Source organism: Prionailurus viverrinus, chromosome D1 (genome assembly GCF_022837055.1).
Source record: "Prionailurus viverrinus isolate Anna chromosome D1, UM_Priviv_1.0, whole genome shotgun sequence".
Classification (NCBI taxonomy): domain Eukaryota; kingdom Metazoa; phylum Chordata; class Mammalia; order Carnivora; family Felidae; genus Prionailurus; species Prionailurus viverrinus.
The window spans coordinates 98,900,319-98,919,732 of record NC_062570.1 but is presented as its reverse complement, the minus strand read 5'-3'; the positions used below and the strand labels follow the sequence as shown (position 1 = coordinate 98,919,732).

Genomic DNA, 19,414 nt, shown 5'->3' with positions numbered 1-19,414 from the left:
GGCTATTGTTGATAGTGCTGCTATAAACATTGGGGTGCTTGTGCCCCTTCAAATCAGCATTTTTATATCCTTTGGACGAATACCTAGTGCAATTGCTGGGTCATAGGATATTTCTATTTTTAATTTTTTAAGGAACCTCCATATTGTCTTCCAGAGTGGCTGCACCAGTTTGCATTCCCACCAGCAGTGCAAAAGTGTTCCCCTTTCTCCATCTTTCTGCCCTTTTAAAATTCATAAAGTAATACAGACTCATTGTAAATAATTCAGATACTATGAAAATATGCACTGTAAAAAGTTTAAATGTCTCCTCACCATCTTATTCCTGGTTGGTTTGGAACGTATCTTTCCAAATTTTTTTATATGCATAATCAAATACACACGTCTATTTACTCACCTGTATAGTTTTTTCCATTTTGATTTTTAAGAGAGATGAGATTATACAGAATAATAGACCAAGGACATTTTTTTTTTTCAACGTTTTTATTTATTTTTTGGACAGAAGGAGACAGAGCATGAACGGGGGAGGGGCAGAGAGAGAGGGAGACACAGAATCGGAAACAGGCTCCAGGCTCTGAGCCATCAGCCCAGAGCCCGACGCGGGTCTCGAACTCCCCGACCGCGAGATCGTGACCTGGCTGAAGTCGGACGCTTAACCGACTGCGCCACCCAGGCGCCCCTAGACCAAGGACATTTTTCTGTGTCAGTATGTGCAGATTCTTTTTAATGGCTGTACGGTGTTTCACAGTGTGATTGACCACAGTCTAATTGTTCTCTTTTTGATGGATGTTTAGGTTTATTTACAATTAAAAACAAGCTTTTTTTTTTTGCAACCTCTTTTTGTAGTTGCTTAGTCCCATTCCTGGATGTATATAATGGACTGCAAATTCCCTTCACATATGAGTTGGTTCTTTATAATTCAGCCTGTCCCCATAGTAGATAAAAGCAGTAAAGACTGTCTAGGACATGTTTTCTCACTTGCAGAAAGAACAGTTTATATGTCTGGCAATGACATTCCTTGCAGTTCCCATCAGTGTTCCTCCCCCTTGTATATTTCATGCTTTCTATATGAATGGCAGTACTTTTAAGTCCCAAGTCCCATGATTGTGCAATATTAAAAATGTGAGTAAAAAGCTGACCCACCCTTCTGCCATCTTAAAAAAGAAGGAAATCTACAGTACCTACTGAAAATTGATGGCTAAGTGTACACAGAGATATAAACACTTGAACTCAGAGCAAACTTTATGTACTTATAATCACAACACAATGTTTTGCATTATGAAAATGGCTAATATGTGGGCAGAGATTTCCCTCTAATTCAGAAAAGGTTTCAGGAAGAGATAAGATTTTATTGAGGTTTACAGACTAGAAAGGCTAATCTGGATTGCTATTTAGCTTCTAGGTACATCCTTTTAGCTGTGTCTCAATGCGGGGCTCGTTAATAATGCTTTTCCACTTTGTGTCTGGTATTAATGTCTGAACAGTGGATTTTAATTAGAAACGGTTTCAAATTCACGATCTTTATGGGACAAATGTTGATCTCCTAGGATCCCACGGCATATGCATGGCTCTGGGGACTTAAGCTTCTGAGCAGTTTGTGGTTTGCAGCAGACCCAGTCACCACTCCCTCTCCCACTTATTTTTGCTCCAGACTTTCCACTAGTTGGTGCCTGCACTTTAAAACAAAGGTCTGGAATCTTTTTCCATTTCAGGATATAGAAGGAAATAGCCTGGCTGGGCCAGTAGAGCAGAGTGTCTTTTCAAATGTCTTTCTTTTTTTAACATTTATTTAAGTAATCTTTACACCCAGTGTGGGGCTCGAACTCATGACCCCGAGATCAAGAGTTGCATGCTCCTCCAACTGAGCCAGCCAGGCGTCCCTGGAATGTCTTAAAGGATCTAGTTACTAAGATTTTTGCCAGGCCCGCTTTTAGCAGAATCAGGATGTAGGTTGGATTTTTTTTTGTTTTTAAACAAAACTCCAGCCATCTTCATATAAGCAGCTGCCACAAGCATTAGGAATTGCTGACCTTTTCATCTTACTTAAAAAACCCTAGTCTTGTTATAAAAACCAAGTCAGCTGGATGCTTTATTTCAATGTCACAAGTCCCAAAATACACAGTATTTCCCTTGGACCTACTTGTGGGAAACCTGTAAGATAATCAACCTTTTCAGGGTTTCTGTCATTCCAAAGTGAATGTGAAGCTGATACTCAAGACTGAGTGTTCTGCTCCGTAGTTCACTTTCTGATCTGACTTTTCCTTTGACCTCCAAGCTCCAGGAGCTTCTTTGTTCGCCTTAGCCTTTCTGTCCCTGGCTCAACAGGAATGTGGCAGTGGTTGCTTACAGTGACAACACACTGCCCTTAGCTCTCCAAAGTCTTTTTTAAACTGAGGGAGCCAGGCTTTGGGTTATAGAGCTTCACCAGGGGTTTGCGCCTTCCCCTCTGGGAGCAGCCCTGGCCTCCTTCTTAAACCTTGGCCCCAACTGACTCAGCTGGGTAATGCTGTACCCTGAAATGTACAGGTGTGATTTGACAGGAGCTCTTCACCCTTTACAAACTGGGCTCCCTAATGAGAATGTAGGCTCATAGAGCAATCATTCACGTGTAGGTGGCCTGTAAGGAAAGTTTTAACAAAAGAGTTGGTTAAGAAGCTGATTTATTTTCTTGCTTTAACTCTTGTCATGTGCTGAGTGGGGGCGGAAGAGGAGGGGAGGGTGGGGAACAGCCCTGCTGAAAGCATTTATCTTCATTTCTGCCATCTCCCAGTGTTTATTACCCTGTGATCGACAGATGAGGAAAGCTGCCAGTCAAACCCACGTTCAGCACATTTCCATTTCCCTTCATTGCAGATTTTAGGCTTTGGAAATCTGCATCCTCTTTGCAGCAATAGAGGTCGTTTCCCTCCTGCTGACAAGCCCAGGACCCTCGGGTCCAGTTCTACTCACTTGTGCTTCCACCAAACAGTAAAAGCTGCAGGAGTCTCAGCAATTTAAGACAAGTGGTTGGTGAGAGCCATTCAGTGTTTGAGTCAGTCATACGCTCTGTTCATCTTTCTCTCTCACCTCTTTCTCCCTCAGTCCTTCTACCCTCCCCCCTCTGTGCCTGTCCTCTTGGTGCTGAGGCACTCCCTTGAGCAGCTCCGTCGTGCAACAATGAAAGGATGACAGCCTCCCCGATTTCTTTCCTGGCTTCTCTCAGGGACCTGCCAAAGCCAGTGTCCTCCCAGCAACAGAGGTTGTGGGATCCTGGAGTCAATGGCAGGTTTGGGGGATGTGGAAGCAGAGGTAGAGCAATTCTGAATGCTGTTATGCACCTGCTTGTCTTCCGTCAGAGGTAGAGACTTTGAGGAAATCCTGCCTGGTGGGAGTGAATGTTAGGTTTAACTTCTGTTTTTGTTTGGGGGGTGTTGGGGTTTTTTCTGCATCTCTCTTGAACGCTGTGGGTTTTGGAATGTTGTTCCCGATAATCTTTCAGTAGCATGTGTTCTTGTGAGCTTATTTGTTTTTGTCTTAAATAATGTTTGTGGGTGGAAGAAAGGTAACGATATTCATTTCTTTGAAAATGGATGTTCTGCTTTCATAATTACTTGTCCCAATTACATCATTAGTGTAAGTGTTAGATAATTGCTTCATTAGGATATATATTTGAAGAAGGGCAGGTCTACGGGATGGTGATGAAAATGGGCCTCAGCCTCTTCATCTACCCACACAGGAGCATCTTAGCTTGACTTCAGAGAGCTGGGAGATACCATTTACCCTGCTAACAGTCGAGATTAATCCTGGGTTTTAATATAATGGGAGGAAGGAGTGAGGACCTGGTGAAGAGCAGTTTACTCTTATTGTTTTAGGGTGCAATACACTGCTGAATTCCAGGTGACCCTGGTACATTCACACCGGTACATTCACAGCAACATGATTGAATCATTGATGATCTCTGAATTAGAAAGCAAAGTATCCTTATGGATACTTCACCACTTTGGGCTTTTCTGAAAGTCACTAGGTCTAGTGGCATGAGCCCTATGCTGTTTGACCCCTCTGAATGGCTTTTTAAAGGGAAATGGCCATACCCACTCTAGAGGTTACCTTCTCCCATCAGAACTAACTGCTTCCTGTAGATTTGAGTATGACCCTGATTTCACACTTTGCGAATAACTTTGGGTGCATGCCTCTAGTTACGCAACTCTTCTTTCAAGAGCATGTTAAAAACTAATGCCATTACTTCCACTCACATGAGGTCTCCAAAGTAGTCAAACTCATAGAAACAAAGTAGAATTTGGGTTACTGGGGGTTGGGGCAAGGTAAAAGGGGAGTTATTTGATGGGTATAGACTTTCACATTTGCAAGATGAAAAGGTTCTGGAGATCCGTTTCACAACTGTGTGAATATTATTTAACACTGCTGAACTGGGTTAAACTACTAAACACTACTGAACCACTTAAAAATGGTGAAGACGGTAAATTCATGTCATGTGTTTTTCATCACAGTTTTTAAAAACATTAATCCCAGATTCTTTGTATTACTGACGCTGGATAGGAAGGCTCTATCCACTGCTCTGGCCCTAATGAGTATAAGATTAGTATCTCTTCCTCTGTCAGCATGTTGTAAACTTACTCTGCTATAGTCACATAGTTCTGGTTTGAGTGTTGTTTTGAAACAGTTTTTGATGAAGCTGTGATATGTGAAATAGTTCATAGCTGTTTCTTCTCCCTTCCCTACACATGTTCTGTACTCCAGCCAGGCCTTGCTGATTTCTGTGTTGAGCTCTCAAACTATCATTTACTGTTTTGTTGGCCTCATCCAGTGCCTTTGACCTTAACAATAAGGCATTGCCCTCTCTTTCTTGGATCTGCCCCTGAAGTTCATGATTTGTGTGTGGACTGCTACTACCCTTGTTCTTAGCAGGAGCTTTTAGAGTCTTTAAGAGTTTATTGGAGGGGCGCCTGGGTGGCTCAGTCGGTTAAGCGGCCGACTTCGGCTCAGGTCATGATCTTGCAGTCTGTGAGTTCGAGCCCCGCGTCGGGCTCTGGGCTGACAGCTCAGAGCCTGGAGCCTGTTTCGGATTCTGTGTCTCCCTCTCTCTGACCCTCCCCTATTCATGCTCTGTCTCTCACTGTCTCAAAAATAAATAAAATGTTTAAAAAAAAAATTTTTTTTTAAATAAAAAAAAAAGAGTTTATTGGACAATAAAATTTTGTTGATTTAGGGGCCCAGTTCCTACCAAGAACACATATAGTCATTGATATCTCTATCTATAAAATATTTACCCTTTATGTTTAATGTTTAGTTTATGTTAAATACATTTCAAATTCATATTGTATAATGATTTATCTTCATCAGTTTAAGTGACCAGTTAGAGCAGTTATTAAACAGCCTTATCTGATAGGCCACATACCTTACTCAGAGCATTTTCTATGTCAGAATTATAGACATCTACGTAATACCTGTTTGGTTTTATTTTGGGGTTTTTACAGAAAATAGTGTTCTCTAATACTTCTATCTTTTATTTTAGCCTCAGGAAAATTGAAGACTTGGTTTCAGCTATAGGTAATATACTCAGAATTGAAAACCTAAAAACCTCCTTAAAAACCTACTTTTTCCCTCCAGAGGAAATCATTGTGTTTCCCTCAGACAATTTTATGATTGCTGGGTTTCATGCAGTGTGTTTTCTATAAATAAAAACTATTCTATTCTCATGCAAACCTGTAGTTTGCATATAAACATATGGTGGAACATTCTTCAGCCATAAAAAAAGGAATAAATGACTGATATATGCTACAGCATGGATGAACTTTATAAACATGGTGCTAAATGAAAGAAGCCAGACACAGTCACCTACCTGTGTGATTCTATTTAGATGAAGTGTCCAGCCTATGAAGTCAAAACTGTAGAGACAGAAAAGAGATTAGTGGTTGCCTAGGGCTAGGCCTAGGGCTAGTGGGGCAGAGTGGAGGGGAGTGACTGCTAATGGGTAAGGTGCTAGAGGTGGGGGTGGAGGGGATGATGAAAATGTCCTGAAATTAGATAGTAGTGATGGTCCTTATAAAATTGGTTTTGATAATGGTTGCCCAATGGTATGAATATACTAAACACCCCTTGTGTTGTATACTTTAAGTAGGTGAATTGTATGGTATGTGGATTATATCTCAATAAAGCTGTTGTTTTTAAACAAACTATATATCGTTTGGTCGTTTTCTTCAGTGTCAAAACTGTAAATGAGCATGGTAAATGGGAACTAGGAGAGACTTCTACCCTTGGAGGAAGTCTTGTTATCTGCCATCGGGGACTCTTTCCAGGCCCCCAGGCTATAGAATAATTGTCTGTGGTCTTAGATGAGATTTTTTAAATGGTGATAAGGTGACAAAGTGAGTATGACAGAGTGCTTAGGTATATTTCCTTCTTAAAGCACATTTAAAGACTGCATTTGAATGAAGCTTTCTGGACAGAAGAGTAAGTGTTCTTCCTAGGATGCCATTCCATATATACTTAAAGAGGAAGAATGCTGTTTATGTCCAAATAATCCTGTGTTGTATTTCTCTAAGAAGAATTATTTTTCATAGACAGAAACCAGTTTATTCATTTACAAAGAGCTTAGACAGTCTGCAAGAAAAAACTTAAAACAACCAAACATAAAAATGCACGTTAAGATGTGGGTAGGTGCAATACACGCTAAAAAAAAAAATACAGTGAGCCAATCAATAAAAAGATACTCACCAATACTTGACATTATTAAAGAAATACAAAGGGATACCAAAAGGAATTGACCAAATTTATATTGAGTAGTATTTTCTATCGTTTAAAATTTTTTTTAATGTTTACTATTTATTTTTGAGAAAGAGAGAGCATAAGTGGGGGAGCGTTAGAGAGAGAGGGAGACACAGAATCCAAAGCAGGCTTCAGGCTCCTAGCTGTCAGCACATGGCCCAATGTGGGGCTTGAACCTATGAACTGCGAGATCATGACCTGAGCCGAAGTCGGATGTTTAACCGACTGAGCCACCCAGGCTCTCCAATATTGAGTAGTATTTTTTTTAATAATGGTCTTACTGAGATATAACTCACATATCGTATAGGTCACCTATTTAAAGTATAAAGCTCAGTCCTTTCTAATATATTCGCAGAGTTGTGCTTCCATTGCCACTATCTGTATATTTCAGAACATTTTTTATCACCTTCCCATACCCATTAGCAGTTACTTCTCCCTTCCCCCTTTCCTTCCCCTGTCTCTTCCCTCCCTAGGCAGCCCCTAATCTACTTTTTGTCTCTATAGCTTTGCCTATTCTAGACATTTCGTGTAAATGGAATCATACAATATGTGGTCTTTTGTGACTGGTTTTCTAAAAAGAACTTTGAAAAGTTGATAAATTGTTCAGTTGGACCTGCTGTGGAGTTTCTGGTCTCTGTTCTACTGACCAGTTAGCAAGCTGGTTTTGGCTTTATACCACCACCAAGCAGAAAGATAGTAATTGTGTATCCAGGCTGATGAGTCTTTGGCCCCCAGCCCCATTTTTGTTCTATCTTTCCAGCAGCATCACAGTCAGAGATGGCCATTCTGAATTAGGCAGCCTCAAATGGAACAATTTTATAGGACTGAAATATAATTTAATTGTTTCCTTCTTTGTAACTTGCCCTTTTTTACCCTCTCGAATTAGCTTTTCTGATACATTTGCTAATGATTCCCATTGTTCCGTATTTTCACTGTACTGTTGAATCATACTCTTCACTTTCCTACTCTGAGAACAGATCTTGGAGAGAGGCTAAAAGCTGTTTTTGAAAAAAGGTTTCTAATTCTCCTTTCCAAGCCACAGAACAGAGGAGTCTGAGAGAAGCAGAGGCAGGGAGAGACATCATGCAGGCTATCAGGTTTGGTAGAGCTCACCTACCACATAACTGTCGTGACTATTAACATTTTATCCCTAGGGGCGCCTGGGTGGCTCAGTCCGTTAAGCATCCAACTTCAGCTCAGGTCATGATCTCACAGTTTGTGAGTTCGAGCCCCATGTTGGCTCTGTGCTGACACCTCGGAGCCTGAAGCCTCCTTTGGATTCTGTCTCCCTCTCTCTCTGCCCCTCCCTTGTTCATGCTCTCTGTCTCTCTCTCTCTCTGTCTCTCTCTGTCTCAAAAATAAACAAACATTAAAAGAATAAAAAATAGCAAAAGATTTTATCCCTAGACATATTCCCGATGCTTCCAGCCTACAAGTTGAAGACCTGACTCAGAAAATCAGACTTGACAGCTTGGTTTTGCTGTTCTCTGATGGTTGGCCAGGATCACTGGATTTAAGTTCTTTTCCTCCTTATTTTGTTTCTTGTCATAATCATCCTTATTTACTCTTGCTCTGAGGCTCCAGGGAAAGAAGTCTGTGGTCATATGCTAGAAAGTGAACTGCCGTGACTGCCAGTATCCTCATAGACAATTGCTGTTTCCACTGTCTCCTAGAGTATGAGGGAGAATCTTGGGCTCAATTTTTTTTTTCCAATTAATAGTCTTTTTTTTTTTTTTTTTTTTTTTGAGCAGTCTTAGGTTTAAAAGGAAAATCAAATGGAAAGTACACAGAGTCCCCATAGCCTCCCATAGACCCCCCTCACCATCATCATCCTTCACCAGAGCAGTACGCTTGTTACATGTAACCATGAACCAACGCTGACACATCATTATCATCCAAAGCCCATAGTTTACATTAAGTTTCACTTTTTTTTTCAACGTTTTTTTTTTATTTATTTTTGGGACAGAGAGAGACAGAGCATGAACGGGGGAGGGGCAGAGAGAGAGGGAGACACAGAATCGGAAACAGGCTCCAGGCTCTGAGCCGTCAGCCCAGAGCCCGACGCGGGGCTCGAACTCACGGACCGCGAGATCGTGACCTGGCTGAAGTCGGACGCTTAACCGACTGCGCCACCCAGGCGCCCCAAGTTTCACTTTTAATGTTAAGTTCTATGAGTTTGGGCAAATGTATGATGACATGTATCTACCATCATAGTATTATACAAAAATAGTTTCACTGGCTCCAAAATCTCCTTGGTGCTACAACTATACCTCCCTCTCTCCCCTAAACTGCTGGCAATCCCTGATCTTTTTGCTGTGTCCATAGTTTTGGCTTTTCCAGAATAAAACATAGTTAGAATCACAACATATGTAGCTTTTTGCTTCTTTTAATTAAATTTGCTCTATGTCTTTTCACGGATTGATAGTTTATTTCTTTTTAGAGTTGAGTAATATTCCATTGTATGGTTGTACCATAGTTTATTCATTTTCCTGTTAAAGGACATTGTGGTTGCTTCCAAGTTGTGGCAGTTATGAATAAAGCTGCTATAAACATCTGTGTGTAGGTTTTTGTGTGACATTTGCTTTCAACTGATTTGAGTAAATACCAAGGAGCATGATTGCTGGATCATATGGCTAAGAGTATGTTCAGTTTTGCAAAGAAACTGCCAAACTGTCTTCCAAAGTAGCTGTACCATTTTGCATCCCCACCAGCAGGGAATGAGAGTTCCTGTTGTTTTGTAGCCTTTTCACCATTTGGTGTTATCAGTATTTTACATTTTAGCCATTGTGGTAAGTGTGTAGTAGTTTCTCATTGTTATTTTATTTTGCAGTTCCCTAAGGAGAAATAATGTTTGAGCATCTTTTCATACGCTTATTTCTTTGTATCTTCTTTGGTGAGGTGTCTGTTCAGATTTTTTTTGCCAGTTTTCAAATCAGGTTTTGTTGTTGTTGAGTTTTGAAGGATCTTTGTGGGTGCCTAGGTGGCTCAGTCGGTTAAGCATCTGACTCTTGGTTTTGGCTCATCATCTCGCAGTTTGTGGGATAAAGCCCTGAGTTGGGCTGTGTGCTGACAGGGCAGAGCCTGCTTGGGACTCTCTCTTTCTCTCTCTCTCTCTTTCTCTCTCTCCCTAGCTCCTTCTCTCTCTCCCTCTCTCCCTCTTTTCCTCTCCCTCTCTCCCTCTCTCTCTCTTCCTCTCTCCCTCTCTCCCTCTCTGCCCCTTCCCTGCTCACCCTCCTCCTCTCTTAAAAGAAATAGATAAGCTTTTATTTTTTTTTAAGAATGTGATACTTTTATTTTTTTAATTGTTTTTAAGTTTATTTATTTTGAGAGAGAGCAAGCTAACAAGGGAGAGGCAGAGAGAGAGGATCCCAAGCAGGTTCTTCACTGGGCACACACAGCCCACTGCGGGGCCTGAGCTCAAGAACCATGAGATCATGACCTGAACCGAAATCACTCAACTGAGTGAGCCACCCAGGCGCCCCAATAGATAATCTTTTTTTTTTTCTTTTTCTTTCTTTTTCTTTCTTTTTTTTTTTTTTCTTCCTCCTGGCCTCTCAAAATATGGAACGCTTCACGAATTTGCGTGTCATCCTTGCGCAGGGGCCATGCTAATCTCTGTATCGTTCCAATTTTAGTATATGTGCTGCCGGAGTGAGCACGATAATCTTTTAAAGAAAATATTAAAAAATAAAAGTTCTTTGTAAATTTTGGATACTAGTCCTTTATTGGATAAATGTTTTGCAAAGATTTTCTACCAGTCTGTGGCTTGTCTTTTCATTCTTTCTTAATACTGTCTTTCACAGAGCAGAACTTTTTAATTTTAATGAAATCAACTTTGTCATTTTTGTTTTTCATGGATTGCACTTTTGGTGGAAAAGTCTTTGCCAAACCCAAGGTCACCTACATTTTCTCTTACATTATCTCCTAGGGATGTTACAGTTTTCTGTTTTACATCTAGGTCTTTGATCCCATTTGAGTTAATTTTTGTGAAAAGTACAAAATTTATACCTAGATTCATATTTTTGCATGTGGATGTCCAGTTATTTCAGCATCATTTATTGAAAAGACTATATTGAATTGCTGTTGTGCTTTTGTCAAAGATCAGTTGACTTAGGGTTTATTTCTGGACTCTTTATTCTGCTCCATTGATCTATTTGTCTGTTCTTTCACCAGTAGCCACACCATGTTCATCACTGTAGCTTTTTAGTAAGTCTTCAAGTCAGATAGCATCAGTCCTCCAATTTTGTTCTTGGCTATTCTCGATCTTCTGCCATTCCAGATAACCTTTAGAATTTTTCAGTATTCATAAAGGAGTGTTCTGGGATTTTGATTGGGATTGCATTGAATCTATAGATCCATTTGGGAAGAATTGACACCTTAACAGAATTAAGTCTTCCTATCCATGAACACGAAATATCTCTCCAATATTTATTTTAGATCTTTTGTGATTGCTTTCATTGCAGTTTTGTAGGTTTCATCCTATAGATCTTGTACATATTTTGTTAGATTTATATCTAAAATTTTTTTCATCTGATGTAAATGGTATTGTATTTTTTATTTCTTTTTTTTTTCAATATTTTTAATGTTTATTATTTATTTTTGAGAGAGAGAGAGAGACAGACACAGCATGAGCAGGGGAGGGGCAGAGAGAGGGAGACACAAAATCCAAAGCAGGCTCCAGGCTCTGAGCTATCAGCACAGAGCCCAATGCAGGGCTCCAACCCAAGAACTGTGAGATCATGACCTGAGCTGAAGTTGGACGCTTGACCAACTGAGCCACCCAGGCACCCCTGTATTTAATTTGTAATTCCAATTCCAGTTACTCATTTGTTCACTGCTGGTATATAAGAAAGCAATTGACTTTTTTTTTTTTTTTTAACATTTATTTATTTTTGAGGGGGGTGCGGGGGAGAGGCAGAGTGTGAGCAGGGAAGGGGCAGAGAGAGAGGAAGACAGAATTTGAAACAGGCTTCAGGCTCTGAGCTATTAGCACAGAGCCTGATGCAGGACTCGAATCCACAGGCTGTGAGATCATGACCTGAGCTCAAGTTGGATGCTTAAGTGATTGAGCTACCCAGGTGCCCCAGCAATTGACTTTTTCTGTATTAACCTTGTATCCTGCAACCTTGATATAATTGTTTAATAGTTCCAGGAGTTACTTTTATTATTCTTTGGCATTTGTAATAGACAATCATGTCATCTGTAAACAAAGACAGTTTTGTTTCCTCCTCTCTGATGGTATATACCTCTTATTTGCTTTCTTATCTTATTGTATTAGCTAGGATTTCCAGTACAGTGATGAAGAGGAGTAGTGAGAGGAGACATCCTTGCTTGTTCCTGATCTTTGGGGGAAATCACATAGTTTCTGATCATTAAGTATGATGTTAGCTATAGGGTTTTTGTAGACATTTTCTATCCAACTGAGATAGTTCTCTCTTCCTAAGTTTCTGATAGTTTTTATTGTAAGTGTTGGGTTTTGTCATAAGGTTTTTCTGTCTGTATGTATTGGTATGATTATTTGATTTTTCTTCTTTGTCCTGCTGATATAACGGATTGTATTTATTGATTTTCAAATGTTGAGCAAGGCTTGCATAGCTGGGATAAATCCCACTTGGTCATAGTATATAATTTTTAAAATATATTGTTGGATTTGACTTGCTGATATTTTGTTGAGGATTTTTGCCTCTGAGATACCAGTCTATAGTTTTCCTTTCTTCACTGTCTTTGTCTGGTCTCAGTGCTGAGGGTAATACTGGCCTTATAAAGTAAATTTGGAAGTAGATCCACTTAAGTTTTCTGTAAGAAATTGTAGATTTGATGTAATTTCTTCCTTAAATGTTTGATAGAATTTAGCAAGTGAACCCACTTGGGTCTGGTGCTTTCTGTTTGAGAAGGTTATTAATGATTAATTCAACTTAGTAAGTATATGCCTATTCAGATTATCTATTTCTTCTTGTGTAAATTTTGGTAGACTCTGTTTTTCAGGCAATTAGTCCATTTCTAATAGATTACCAAATTAGTGGGCATTGAGTTGTTCATAGTAGTCTTTTATTATCCTTTTAGTATCCATGCATCAATAGTGATGGCCCCTCTTTTATTTTTGATACTAATAATTTGTGTCTTCTCTCTTCTTTAGTAAGCTTGGCTCAAGGTTTATCAATTATATTGATCCTTCTAAAGAACCAGCTTTTGGTTTTATTTTTTTCTATTGATTTCTTATTTTTAGTTTCATTGATTGCTTCTCTAATTTTTTTTTTCTTACATTGGATTTCATTTGCTCTTCTTTTCTTATTTCCTAAGGTGGAAGCTTAAATTATTGATTTTAGATCTTCTTTTGTCTTCCCAAAGAAGATTCTTTTTTAAAAACTATTTATTTATTTTTGAGAGTGAGAGTGCACAAACAGGGGAGAAGGGGAAAGGGCACAGAGGGGGAGAGAGAGAGTGGGGGGCGGGGGGGAGAGAGAGAGAGAATGAGAGTGATTCCCAAGCAGGTTCTGTGCCATCAGCGCAGAACCCAACATGGGCTCAAACCCACTAACCACAAGATCATGAGCTGAGCTGAAACCAAGAGTTGGACACTCAACCAACTGAGCCACCCAGGTGCCCCTATTTTTCTTCTCTTTTAATGTATACATTTCAGTGCAGTACATTTCCCTCTAAGCACTGCTTTTGTTGCATCTAACAAATTTTAATAAGTTGTATTTTCATCTTCATTTAGTTCAAAATATTTTAAAATTTCTCTTGAGATGTCTTCTTTGAGCCATGTGTTATTTAAAGTGTGTTGCTTAATCTCCAAATATTTGGGGATTTTCCAGTTATCTTTTTGCTACTAATTTCTAGTTTAATTCCCTGTGGTCTGACAGCATACTTTGTATGATTTCTGTTCTTTTAAATGTGTTACAGTGGGTTTTGTGGCCCAGAATGTGACTGTCTTGGCCTAGGCTGTTTTTCAAGGAGAAAGTTACTACAGAGTCTAGGGGCTTGGCATTTGACCTTAATTCTAAAGTTAAATGCTTCTGTCTCTTGGCCCTGGCACATAGTTTGGACTAGTCTCTTACAAAAGGACCTGTATCTTTGACTTGTTGATTATAGAGCTATACCTGTAGAGAAAAAGCATATAGAGAGTGGAATAAATGTTTAAAATTATTTTATTTTATTTTTTTAATTTTTTAAAAAAATGTTTATTTATTTTTGAGAGAGAGACAGAGCATGAGCAGGGCAGGGGCAGAGAGGGAAGGAGACACAGAAGCTGAAGCAGGCTCTGTGCTCTGAGCTGTCAGCACAGAGCCCGATACGGGGCTCAAACTCACTAACCACGAGATCATGATCTGAGCTGAAGTCAGGCGCTTAACCGACTGAGCCACCCAGGCACCCCTAAAATAATTTTAATGGTAGCCATTTGTTAGACACTTACTACTTGCCATTGCTTTACATTTACTGGTTCAGTAAGTTCTCTCAATGACCCTATAAATTGTCAGCATTATCATTATACCTGTTTTACAGGTAAGACAACTGAGGTTCAGAGAGACACATAGTCATACTGCAGTAGATGCTAGCAGGCAGTATCAAAATCCGGTCCATCTGATTCTGAAACCTGTATTCTCGGACGCCATACAAAAAACAAACAAACTACAAGCCATAATATCCCAGTTCAAGCTAGTCTTTCATCCATGACAGAAGTGGGAAACTAAGTTTGCTAAGGGAATATGTGTATAATGCTATGCCTTTGATTAGTTTCTTTCCAAAATCAGTATCACTAACAGTTCTGGTGACTTTAGCAGTGGACATTCTAATAGTGGTGCTTCCTGAGAGCACCTATTTTGGAGTTAAAAATGTAGGCTATATTTATTTAGCTTGGCAGTTTCTGACCAGGGATGATTTTGGTCCCAGGGAACATTTGGCAATGTCTGGAGACAATTTTGGCTCTCACAACTGGGTGAGGGGGTAGTGGGCAGAAGCCAGCAATAGTGCCAAACACCTTACAAAGCCCAAGACCCACCACACCCCCTAAACAAAGAATTATCTGGCCCAAAATATCAGTAGTGGAGGCTGAGAAACCCTCAGTCTAGCTTGTCTATCCTGTTATTACTGAGAAAACCTCGAGGCCTCAGAAATCTCTCCGCAGTCTCTCAGGATTTAGCTTCTGAGGCTAAGTGCCTCCTATGTAAATACTTCGGAGCTCAGCCCATTAACTCATTCTGGCACATTTCCTATACCTTAAGCTTAGTGGCCAGAGGCCTACTAAATGGTTGGGGCTTTTTAATAGGGTGATACTTTTTCTTCCTGATGTTTCCGAGAGACAGGCTCAGCTGGCTTGCAGCTCTTGCAAAAGAGAACCTGGTGACAATACGCTAATCTGTTGCTGGCATCTTTTCCTCCTAATCTATGTTTACATGGCACTGAAAATCGACTCCCTGGTGCCAGGCTCCATTTCTCCTAAGCGCTCTGGCACCATTGGCTGAGAACACCTCCCCAGTCTCTTCCACACAGTGCTACCATACATGTTTATTATATTGCACAGCTGTTCTCCAGAAGACATTTCTGGAGGCGTCGACTGTACAGTAGCTTCTGGAGCCAGGGGTTGGAGTCTTAATCATTATGTTCCCAGTTGCAGATCCACAGCACTCTTAAAGCCTCTGGTTTTTCCTTCCTTCCTCCCTCCCTCCCTCCCTTCCTTCCTTTCACGTTTATTTATTTTTTTTAATGCTTTTTTTTTTAATTTTTTTTAACGTTTATTTATTTTTGAGACAGAGAGAGAGCATGAACGGGGAGGGTCAGAGAGAGAGGGAGACACAGAATCTGAAACAGGCTCCAGGCTCTGAGCCGTCAGCACAGAGCCCGACGCGGGGCTCAAACTCAACGGACCGCGAGATCATGACCTGAGCCGAAGTCGGACGCCCAACCTACTGAGCCACCCAGGCGTCCCCTTTAATGCTTTTTTAAATGTTTATGTATTTTTGAGAGAGAGAGAGTGTGTGTGTGTGTGCACAAGTGGGGGAGGGGCAGAGAAGAGAGGGAGACACAGAATCTGAAGCAGGCTCCAGGCTCTGAGCCGTCAGCATAGAGGCCGACGTGGGGCTTGAACTCACAAACCACGAGATCATGACCTGAGCTGAAGTCAGACATTTAACCAACTGAGCCACCCAGACTCCCTGCATCTGATATTTTCCTTAACTGTTTTCCTAATTGTAGCTCCCATCCTCTCCCCCAGATTTTAAGCTCCTAGAATACAGAGTCTGTTTCTTTTTTTTAAAAAAAAAAATTTTTTTTTTCAACGTTTATTTATTTTTGGGACAGAGAGAGACAGAGCACGAACGGGGGAGGGGCAGAGAGAGAGGGAGACACAGAATCAGAAACAGGCTCCAGGCTCTGAGCCATCAGCCCAGAGCCTGACGCGGGGCTCGAACTCACGGACCTCGAGATCGTGACCTGGCTGAAGTCGGCCGCTTAACCGACTGCGCCACCCAGGCGCCCCACGGAGTCTGTTTCTTCAGTTTATTTTCTATCCTTCAGTTTATTTTCTACTCTCTTGCTATTAGCAACTAACATTCCATTCACCATCTATTGAGAAATCAATTTACCTTCTATTATTTTGTGTTTTATGCTTTTGTATTAAAAGTTGGAGGACAGAGGCCCCTGGGTAGCTCAGTCGGTTGAGCGTCCGACTCTTGATTTCGCCTCAGGCCATGATACAGTTGTGAGATCAAGCCCCAGTCAGGTTCTGCACTGGCAGCACAGAGCCTGCTTGGGATTCTCTGTCTTCCCCGATGCTCCTCTCCCTGCTCTCTCTCACTTTCTCACACACACAAAACAAATAATCATTAAAAAAAAAAGAGAGAGAGAGAAAGACTCTCTTAGCTAGGCTTGCTTGCTCCATTAAAAAAAAATTTGGAGGACATGATAACTACAATGGTGTGAGAGAGACTAGTGGTTGGAGGGCAATGTCAGCCATCTAGATAAGCAAACCAGGGAACAATTCATAAGCTTAGTGATGTTGAGCCTGGATTAGAGTGAAACTGAGTAATTCTTTCCAGGGAAGTGGTAGACCTTAGAACTTAAAAGTTATTTTCATTATCAAGGGGGCCTAGCAAAATCAAGAAAGTTCCTATTAAGAAAATCCAGTAGGGGCACCTGAGTGGCTTAATTGGTTAAGTGTCCGAATTTGGCCCAGGTTATGATCTCACAGTTCATGAGTTTGAGCCTCCCATTGGGTTCTCTGCTGTCATTGCAGAGCCTGCTTTGGATCCTCTGTCCCCCATCTCTCTCTGCCCCTCTCCCCTGCTTGCATGCACTTTCTCTCTCAAAAAAAAAAAAAAAATATATATATATATATATATATATATTTTTTTTTTTTTTTTTAAAGTCCAGGGGCGCCTGGGTGGCGCAGTCGGTTAAGCGTCCGACTTCAGCCAGGTCGCGATCTCGCCGTCCGTGAGTTCGAGCCCCGCGTCAGGCTCTGGGCTGATGGCTCGGAGCCTGGAGCCTGTTTCCGATTCTGTGTCTCCCTCTCTCTCTGCCCCTCCCCCGTTCATGCTCTGTCTCTCTCTGTCCCAAAAATAAATAAACGTTGAAAAAAAAAAAAAAAAATTTAAAAAAGTCCAATACGTAGATCACCCCCTTCAAAACCCAGAGAAGTTCAGCAAAGTTCCTGAGTCAGGTGTAATTATTATAGGATATTCTATAAAGGTTAAAATTATGAGGAACATAGATTTACCTTATTTGAGTGATATGCCACAGGGCCCTCAGTAGGGGTTTGAGGTCAGTAAGCTCACTGTCAGCACTGCCAATGCTATCTTTCTCAGGCCTTCCGGGAGATCATGACCATTTGGATCTATGTCTTTGTAAGATTTTAGAGAATTTTGTTGTGGGGGTATTGGTTTATCTAGAACAGTATTTCGGAGCCCTTGCAGACATTTTTTTCCAATCATCCCCCCTCCCGTGAAATTTTAATATTACAGGTATGCTGTATATCTGTCACACACTGCAGTATTTTGGAGGCAAGCTAGTGATTGCACTAAGATTTCCCCATGAACCAATTTTCACCCCCACGGGGGCAATATTGCCCATGTTGCGAATACATAATCTAGCAATATTATCATCTTGGAAATGAACTGTTATTTTTACCTTTCTTTACAAATTGAAACTGGGACAAGGACACTATCAGTAAACTAGTGTTGAAAAGAGTCTTCTTATGTAGTGGCTTGCTGCAACTGGAGAAGAGTGAGAACGGTACTTTTCTGGCTTGTATGGAGGACATTTTCTCTGAACAGCCTCTTGACCATTTGCAGAAAGACGGGAAAAGACCAGGAACGGCAGACAGACCAATCAATGCAGCTCACCAAAAGGAAGACAAAAGTACAGGTGACAAAACCGTTTTGCCAGGGATATGCTGAGGAGGAAGGTGGTGAAACTGAAGAATCTAGGTATAAAATAGTCTGTTGTTCCAAGGCTAGTAAGCTCTAACCAGTTCATTTTCTTAAAGTAGGAGGTGATTTGCAGCAGAGAATACCATTTAGGTTGTCTAGCATGCAACAGTGTTCTATTCTCCCAAGAGGGTTTGGCTTGTCTGATCAAAAGGGTGGTTGTGTATGAAATGCACCTCAGAAGGAGGAGGAGGAAATGACATGTTCATGTAAATGAAATACAACTGCAAATTAAAGTGTCACCCTGTTAAAAAAAAATCCATTTTTCATTTAATTGGTTTCCAAAGGAAAAAAATGTCATACAGAAGTGTATATCTCAGGGAAAGTTAAACCGTGAGATGTTTCAAGTGAATTCGGATTCAAGGAAGTTCTCATGGGGTGGGGAGAGGAGGGGTTTATAAAATATTGCCCTAATAAAAATATTCTGATACTGAAAAGCTAGGCTTATAAATTTCTGCTGTCGTTACATGCCAGGGGTCCAGAAGAAATTAGCAAATATGACCTCATTTGTTCTTTACCGTCTCTATGTATCTAATCAGCTGTATACTGGCTGCCTCTTCCCTGGAGGAAGCTTCCTTTTGTGATGTTTTGTTAGGGAAAAGGTCATGTGCAAAGGAGGAGACACTTTTCCCAAATAGCTCTGCTTACTACAAAGACATCCAGGAATGAAATGCTTTTCTGTAGGTCCTTTCTGTGTTAATGTTGTCCTCCTGTTTTTCACTGCCCCCGCCCCTCAATTTTATGAAAATTTATCTTTCTCTTTACACTGAGAGCCTACCAGACAGGACATATATGTTACCTGCCACATTGTTGGCACCAAGGAAATGTTAAATAATCATGGGAGGAGCTGATTAATGGGATTATGTTTCCAGTAGAATTGTTCCTGAGAGGCATGTCTGGTTTCTCTTTGAGATGTGGATTTAGCAGATGGTTCTTCCTCTTCCCCCTCTCCTGCTAATCGCAGTACATGTTGTTTTATGTTTACAGAGGAAACGTGGATAAAGACTATAATGTGCTTTCTTTGTCTTCTCCCCCAACCAGGGGCAGTGATTGGTGATGGACAGTCTGCTGTGGCCAGTAACATTGCCAACACCACCTACCGGCTCCAGTGGTGGGACTTCACTAAGTTTGACCTCCCCGAAATCAGTAATGGTAAGCCAGAGTAGAGCTGGTAGTTGTGGAAGGGGTGTCTCTTATTGGTGGGTCAGAACTCAGAAGCCCATGGAGCA

General features: G+C 40.8%; 1 protein-coding gene and 1 non-coding gene across 9 annotated transcripts in view; one reads left to right on the top strand and one right to left on the bottom strand.

The window, feature by feature from the left end:
• Nucleotides 1–19,414, top strand: part of AMBRA1 (autophagy and beclin 1 regulator 1) — a 180,540-nt gene that overhangs the window by 118,494 nt on the left and 42,632 nt on the right. For all 8 annotated transcript variants that reach the window (XR_007156198.1, XM_047877453.1, XM_047877452.1 and 5 more), the window contains one exon: nucleotides 19,227–19,337. Coding sequence is in view for 7 of the 8 variants with exons in the window: in XM_047877453.1 (XP_047733409.1) it covers nucleotides 19,227–19,337 (111 nt within the window). In the remaining variant the exon portion in view is untranslated. The remainder of the gene's footprint in view (nucleotides 1–19,226; nucleotides 19,338–19,414) is intronic.
• On the bottom strand, nucleotides 10,318–10,421 carry LOC125147353 (U6 spliceosomal RNA). The gene has a single exon (XR_007145164.1). It is a non-coding gene; the product is annotated as a U6 spliceosomal RNA (small nuclear RNA).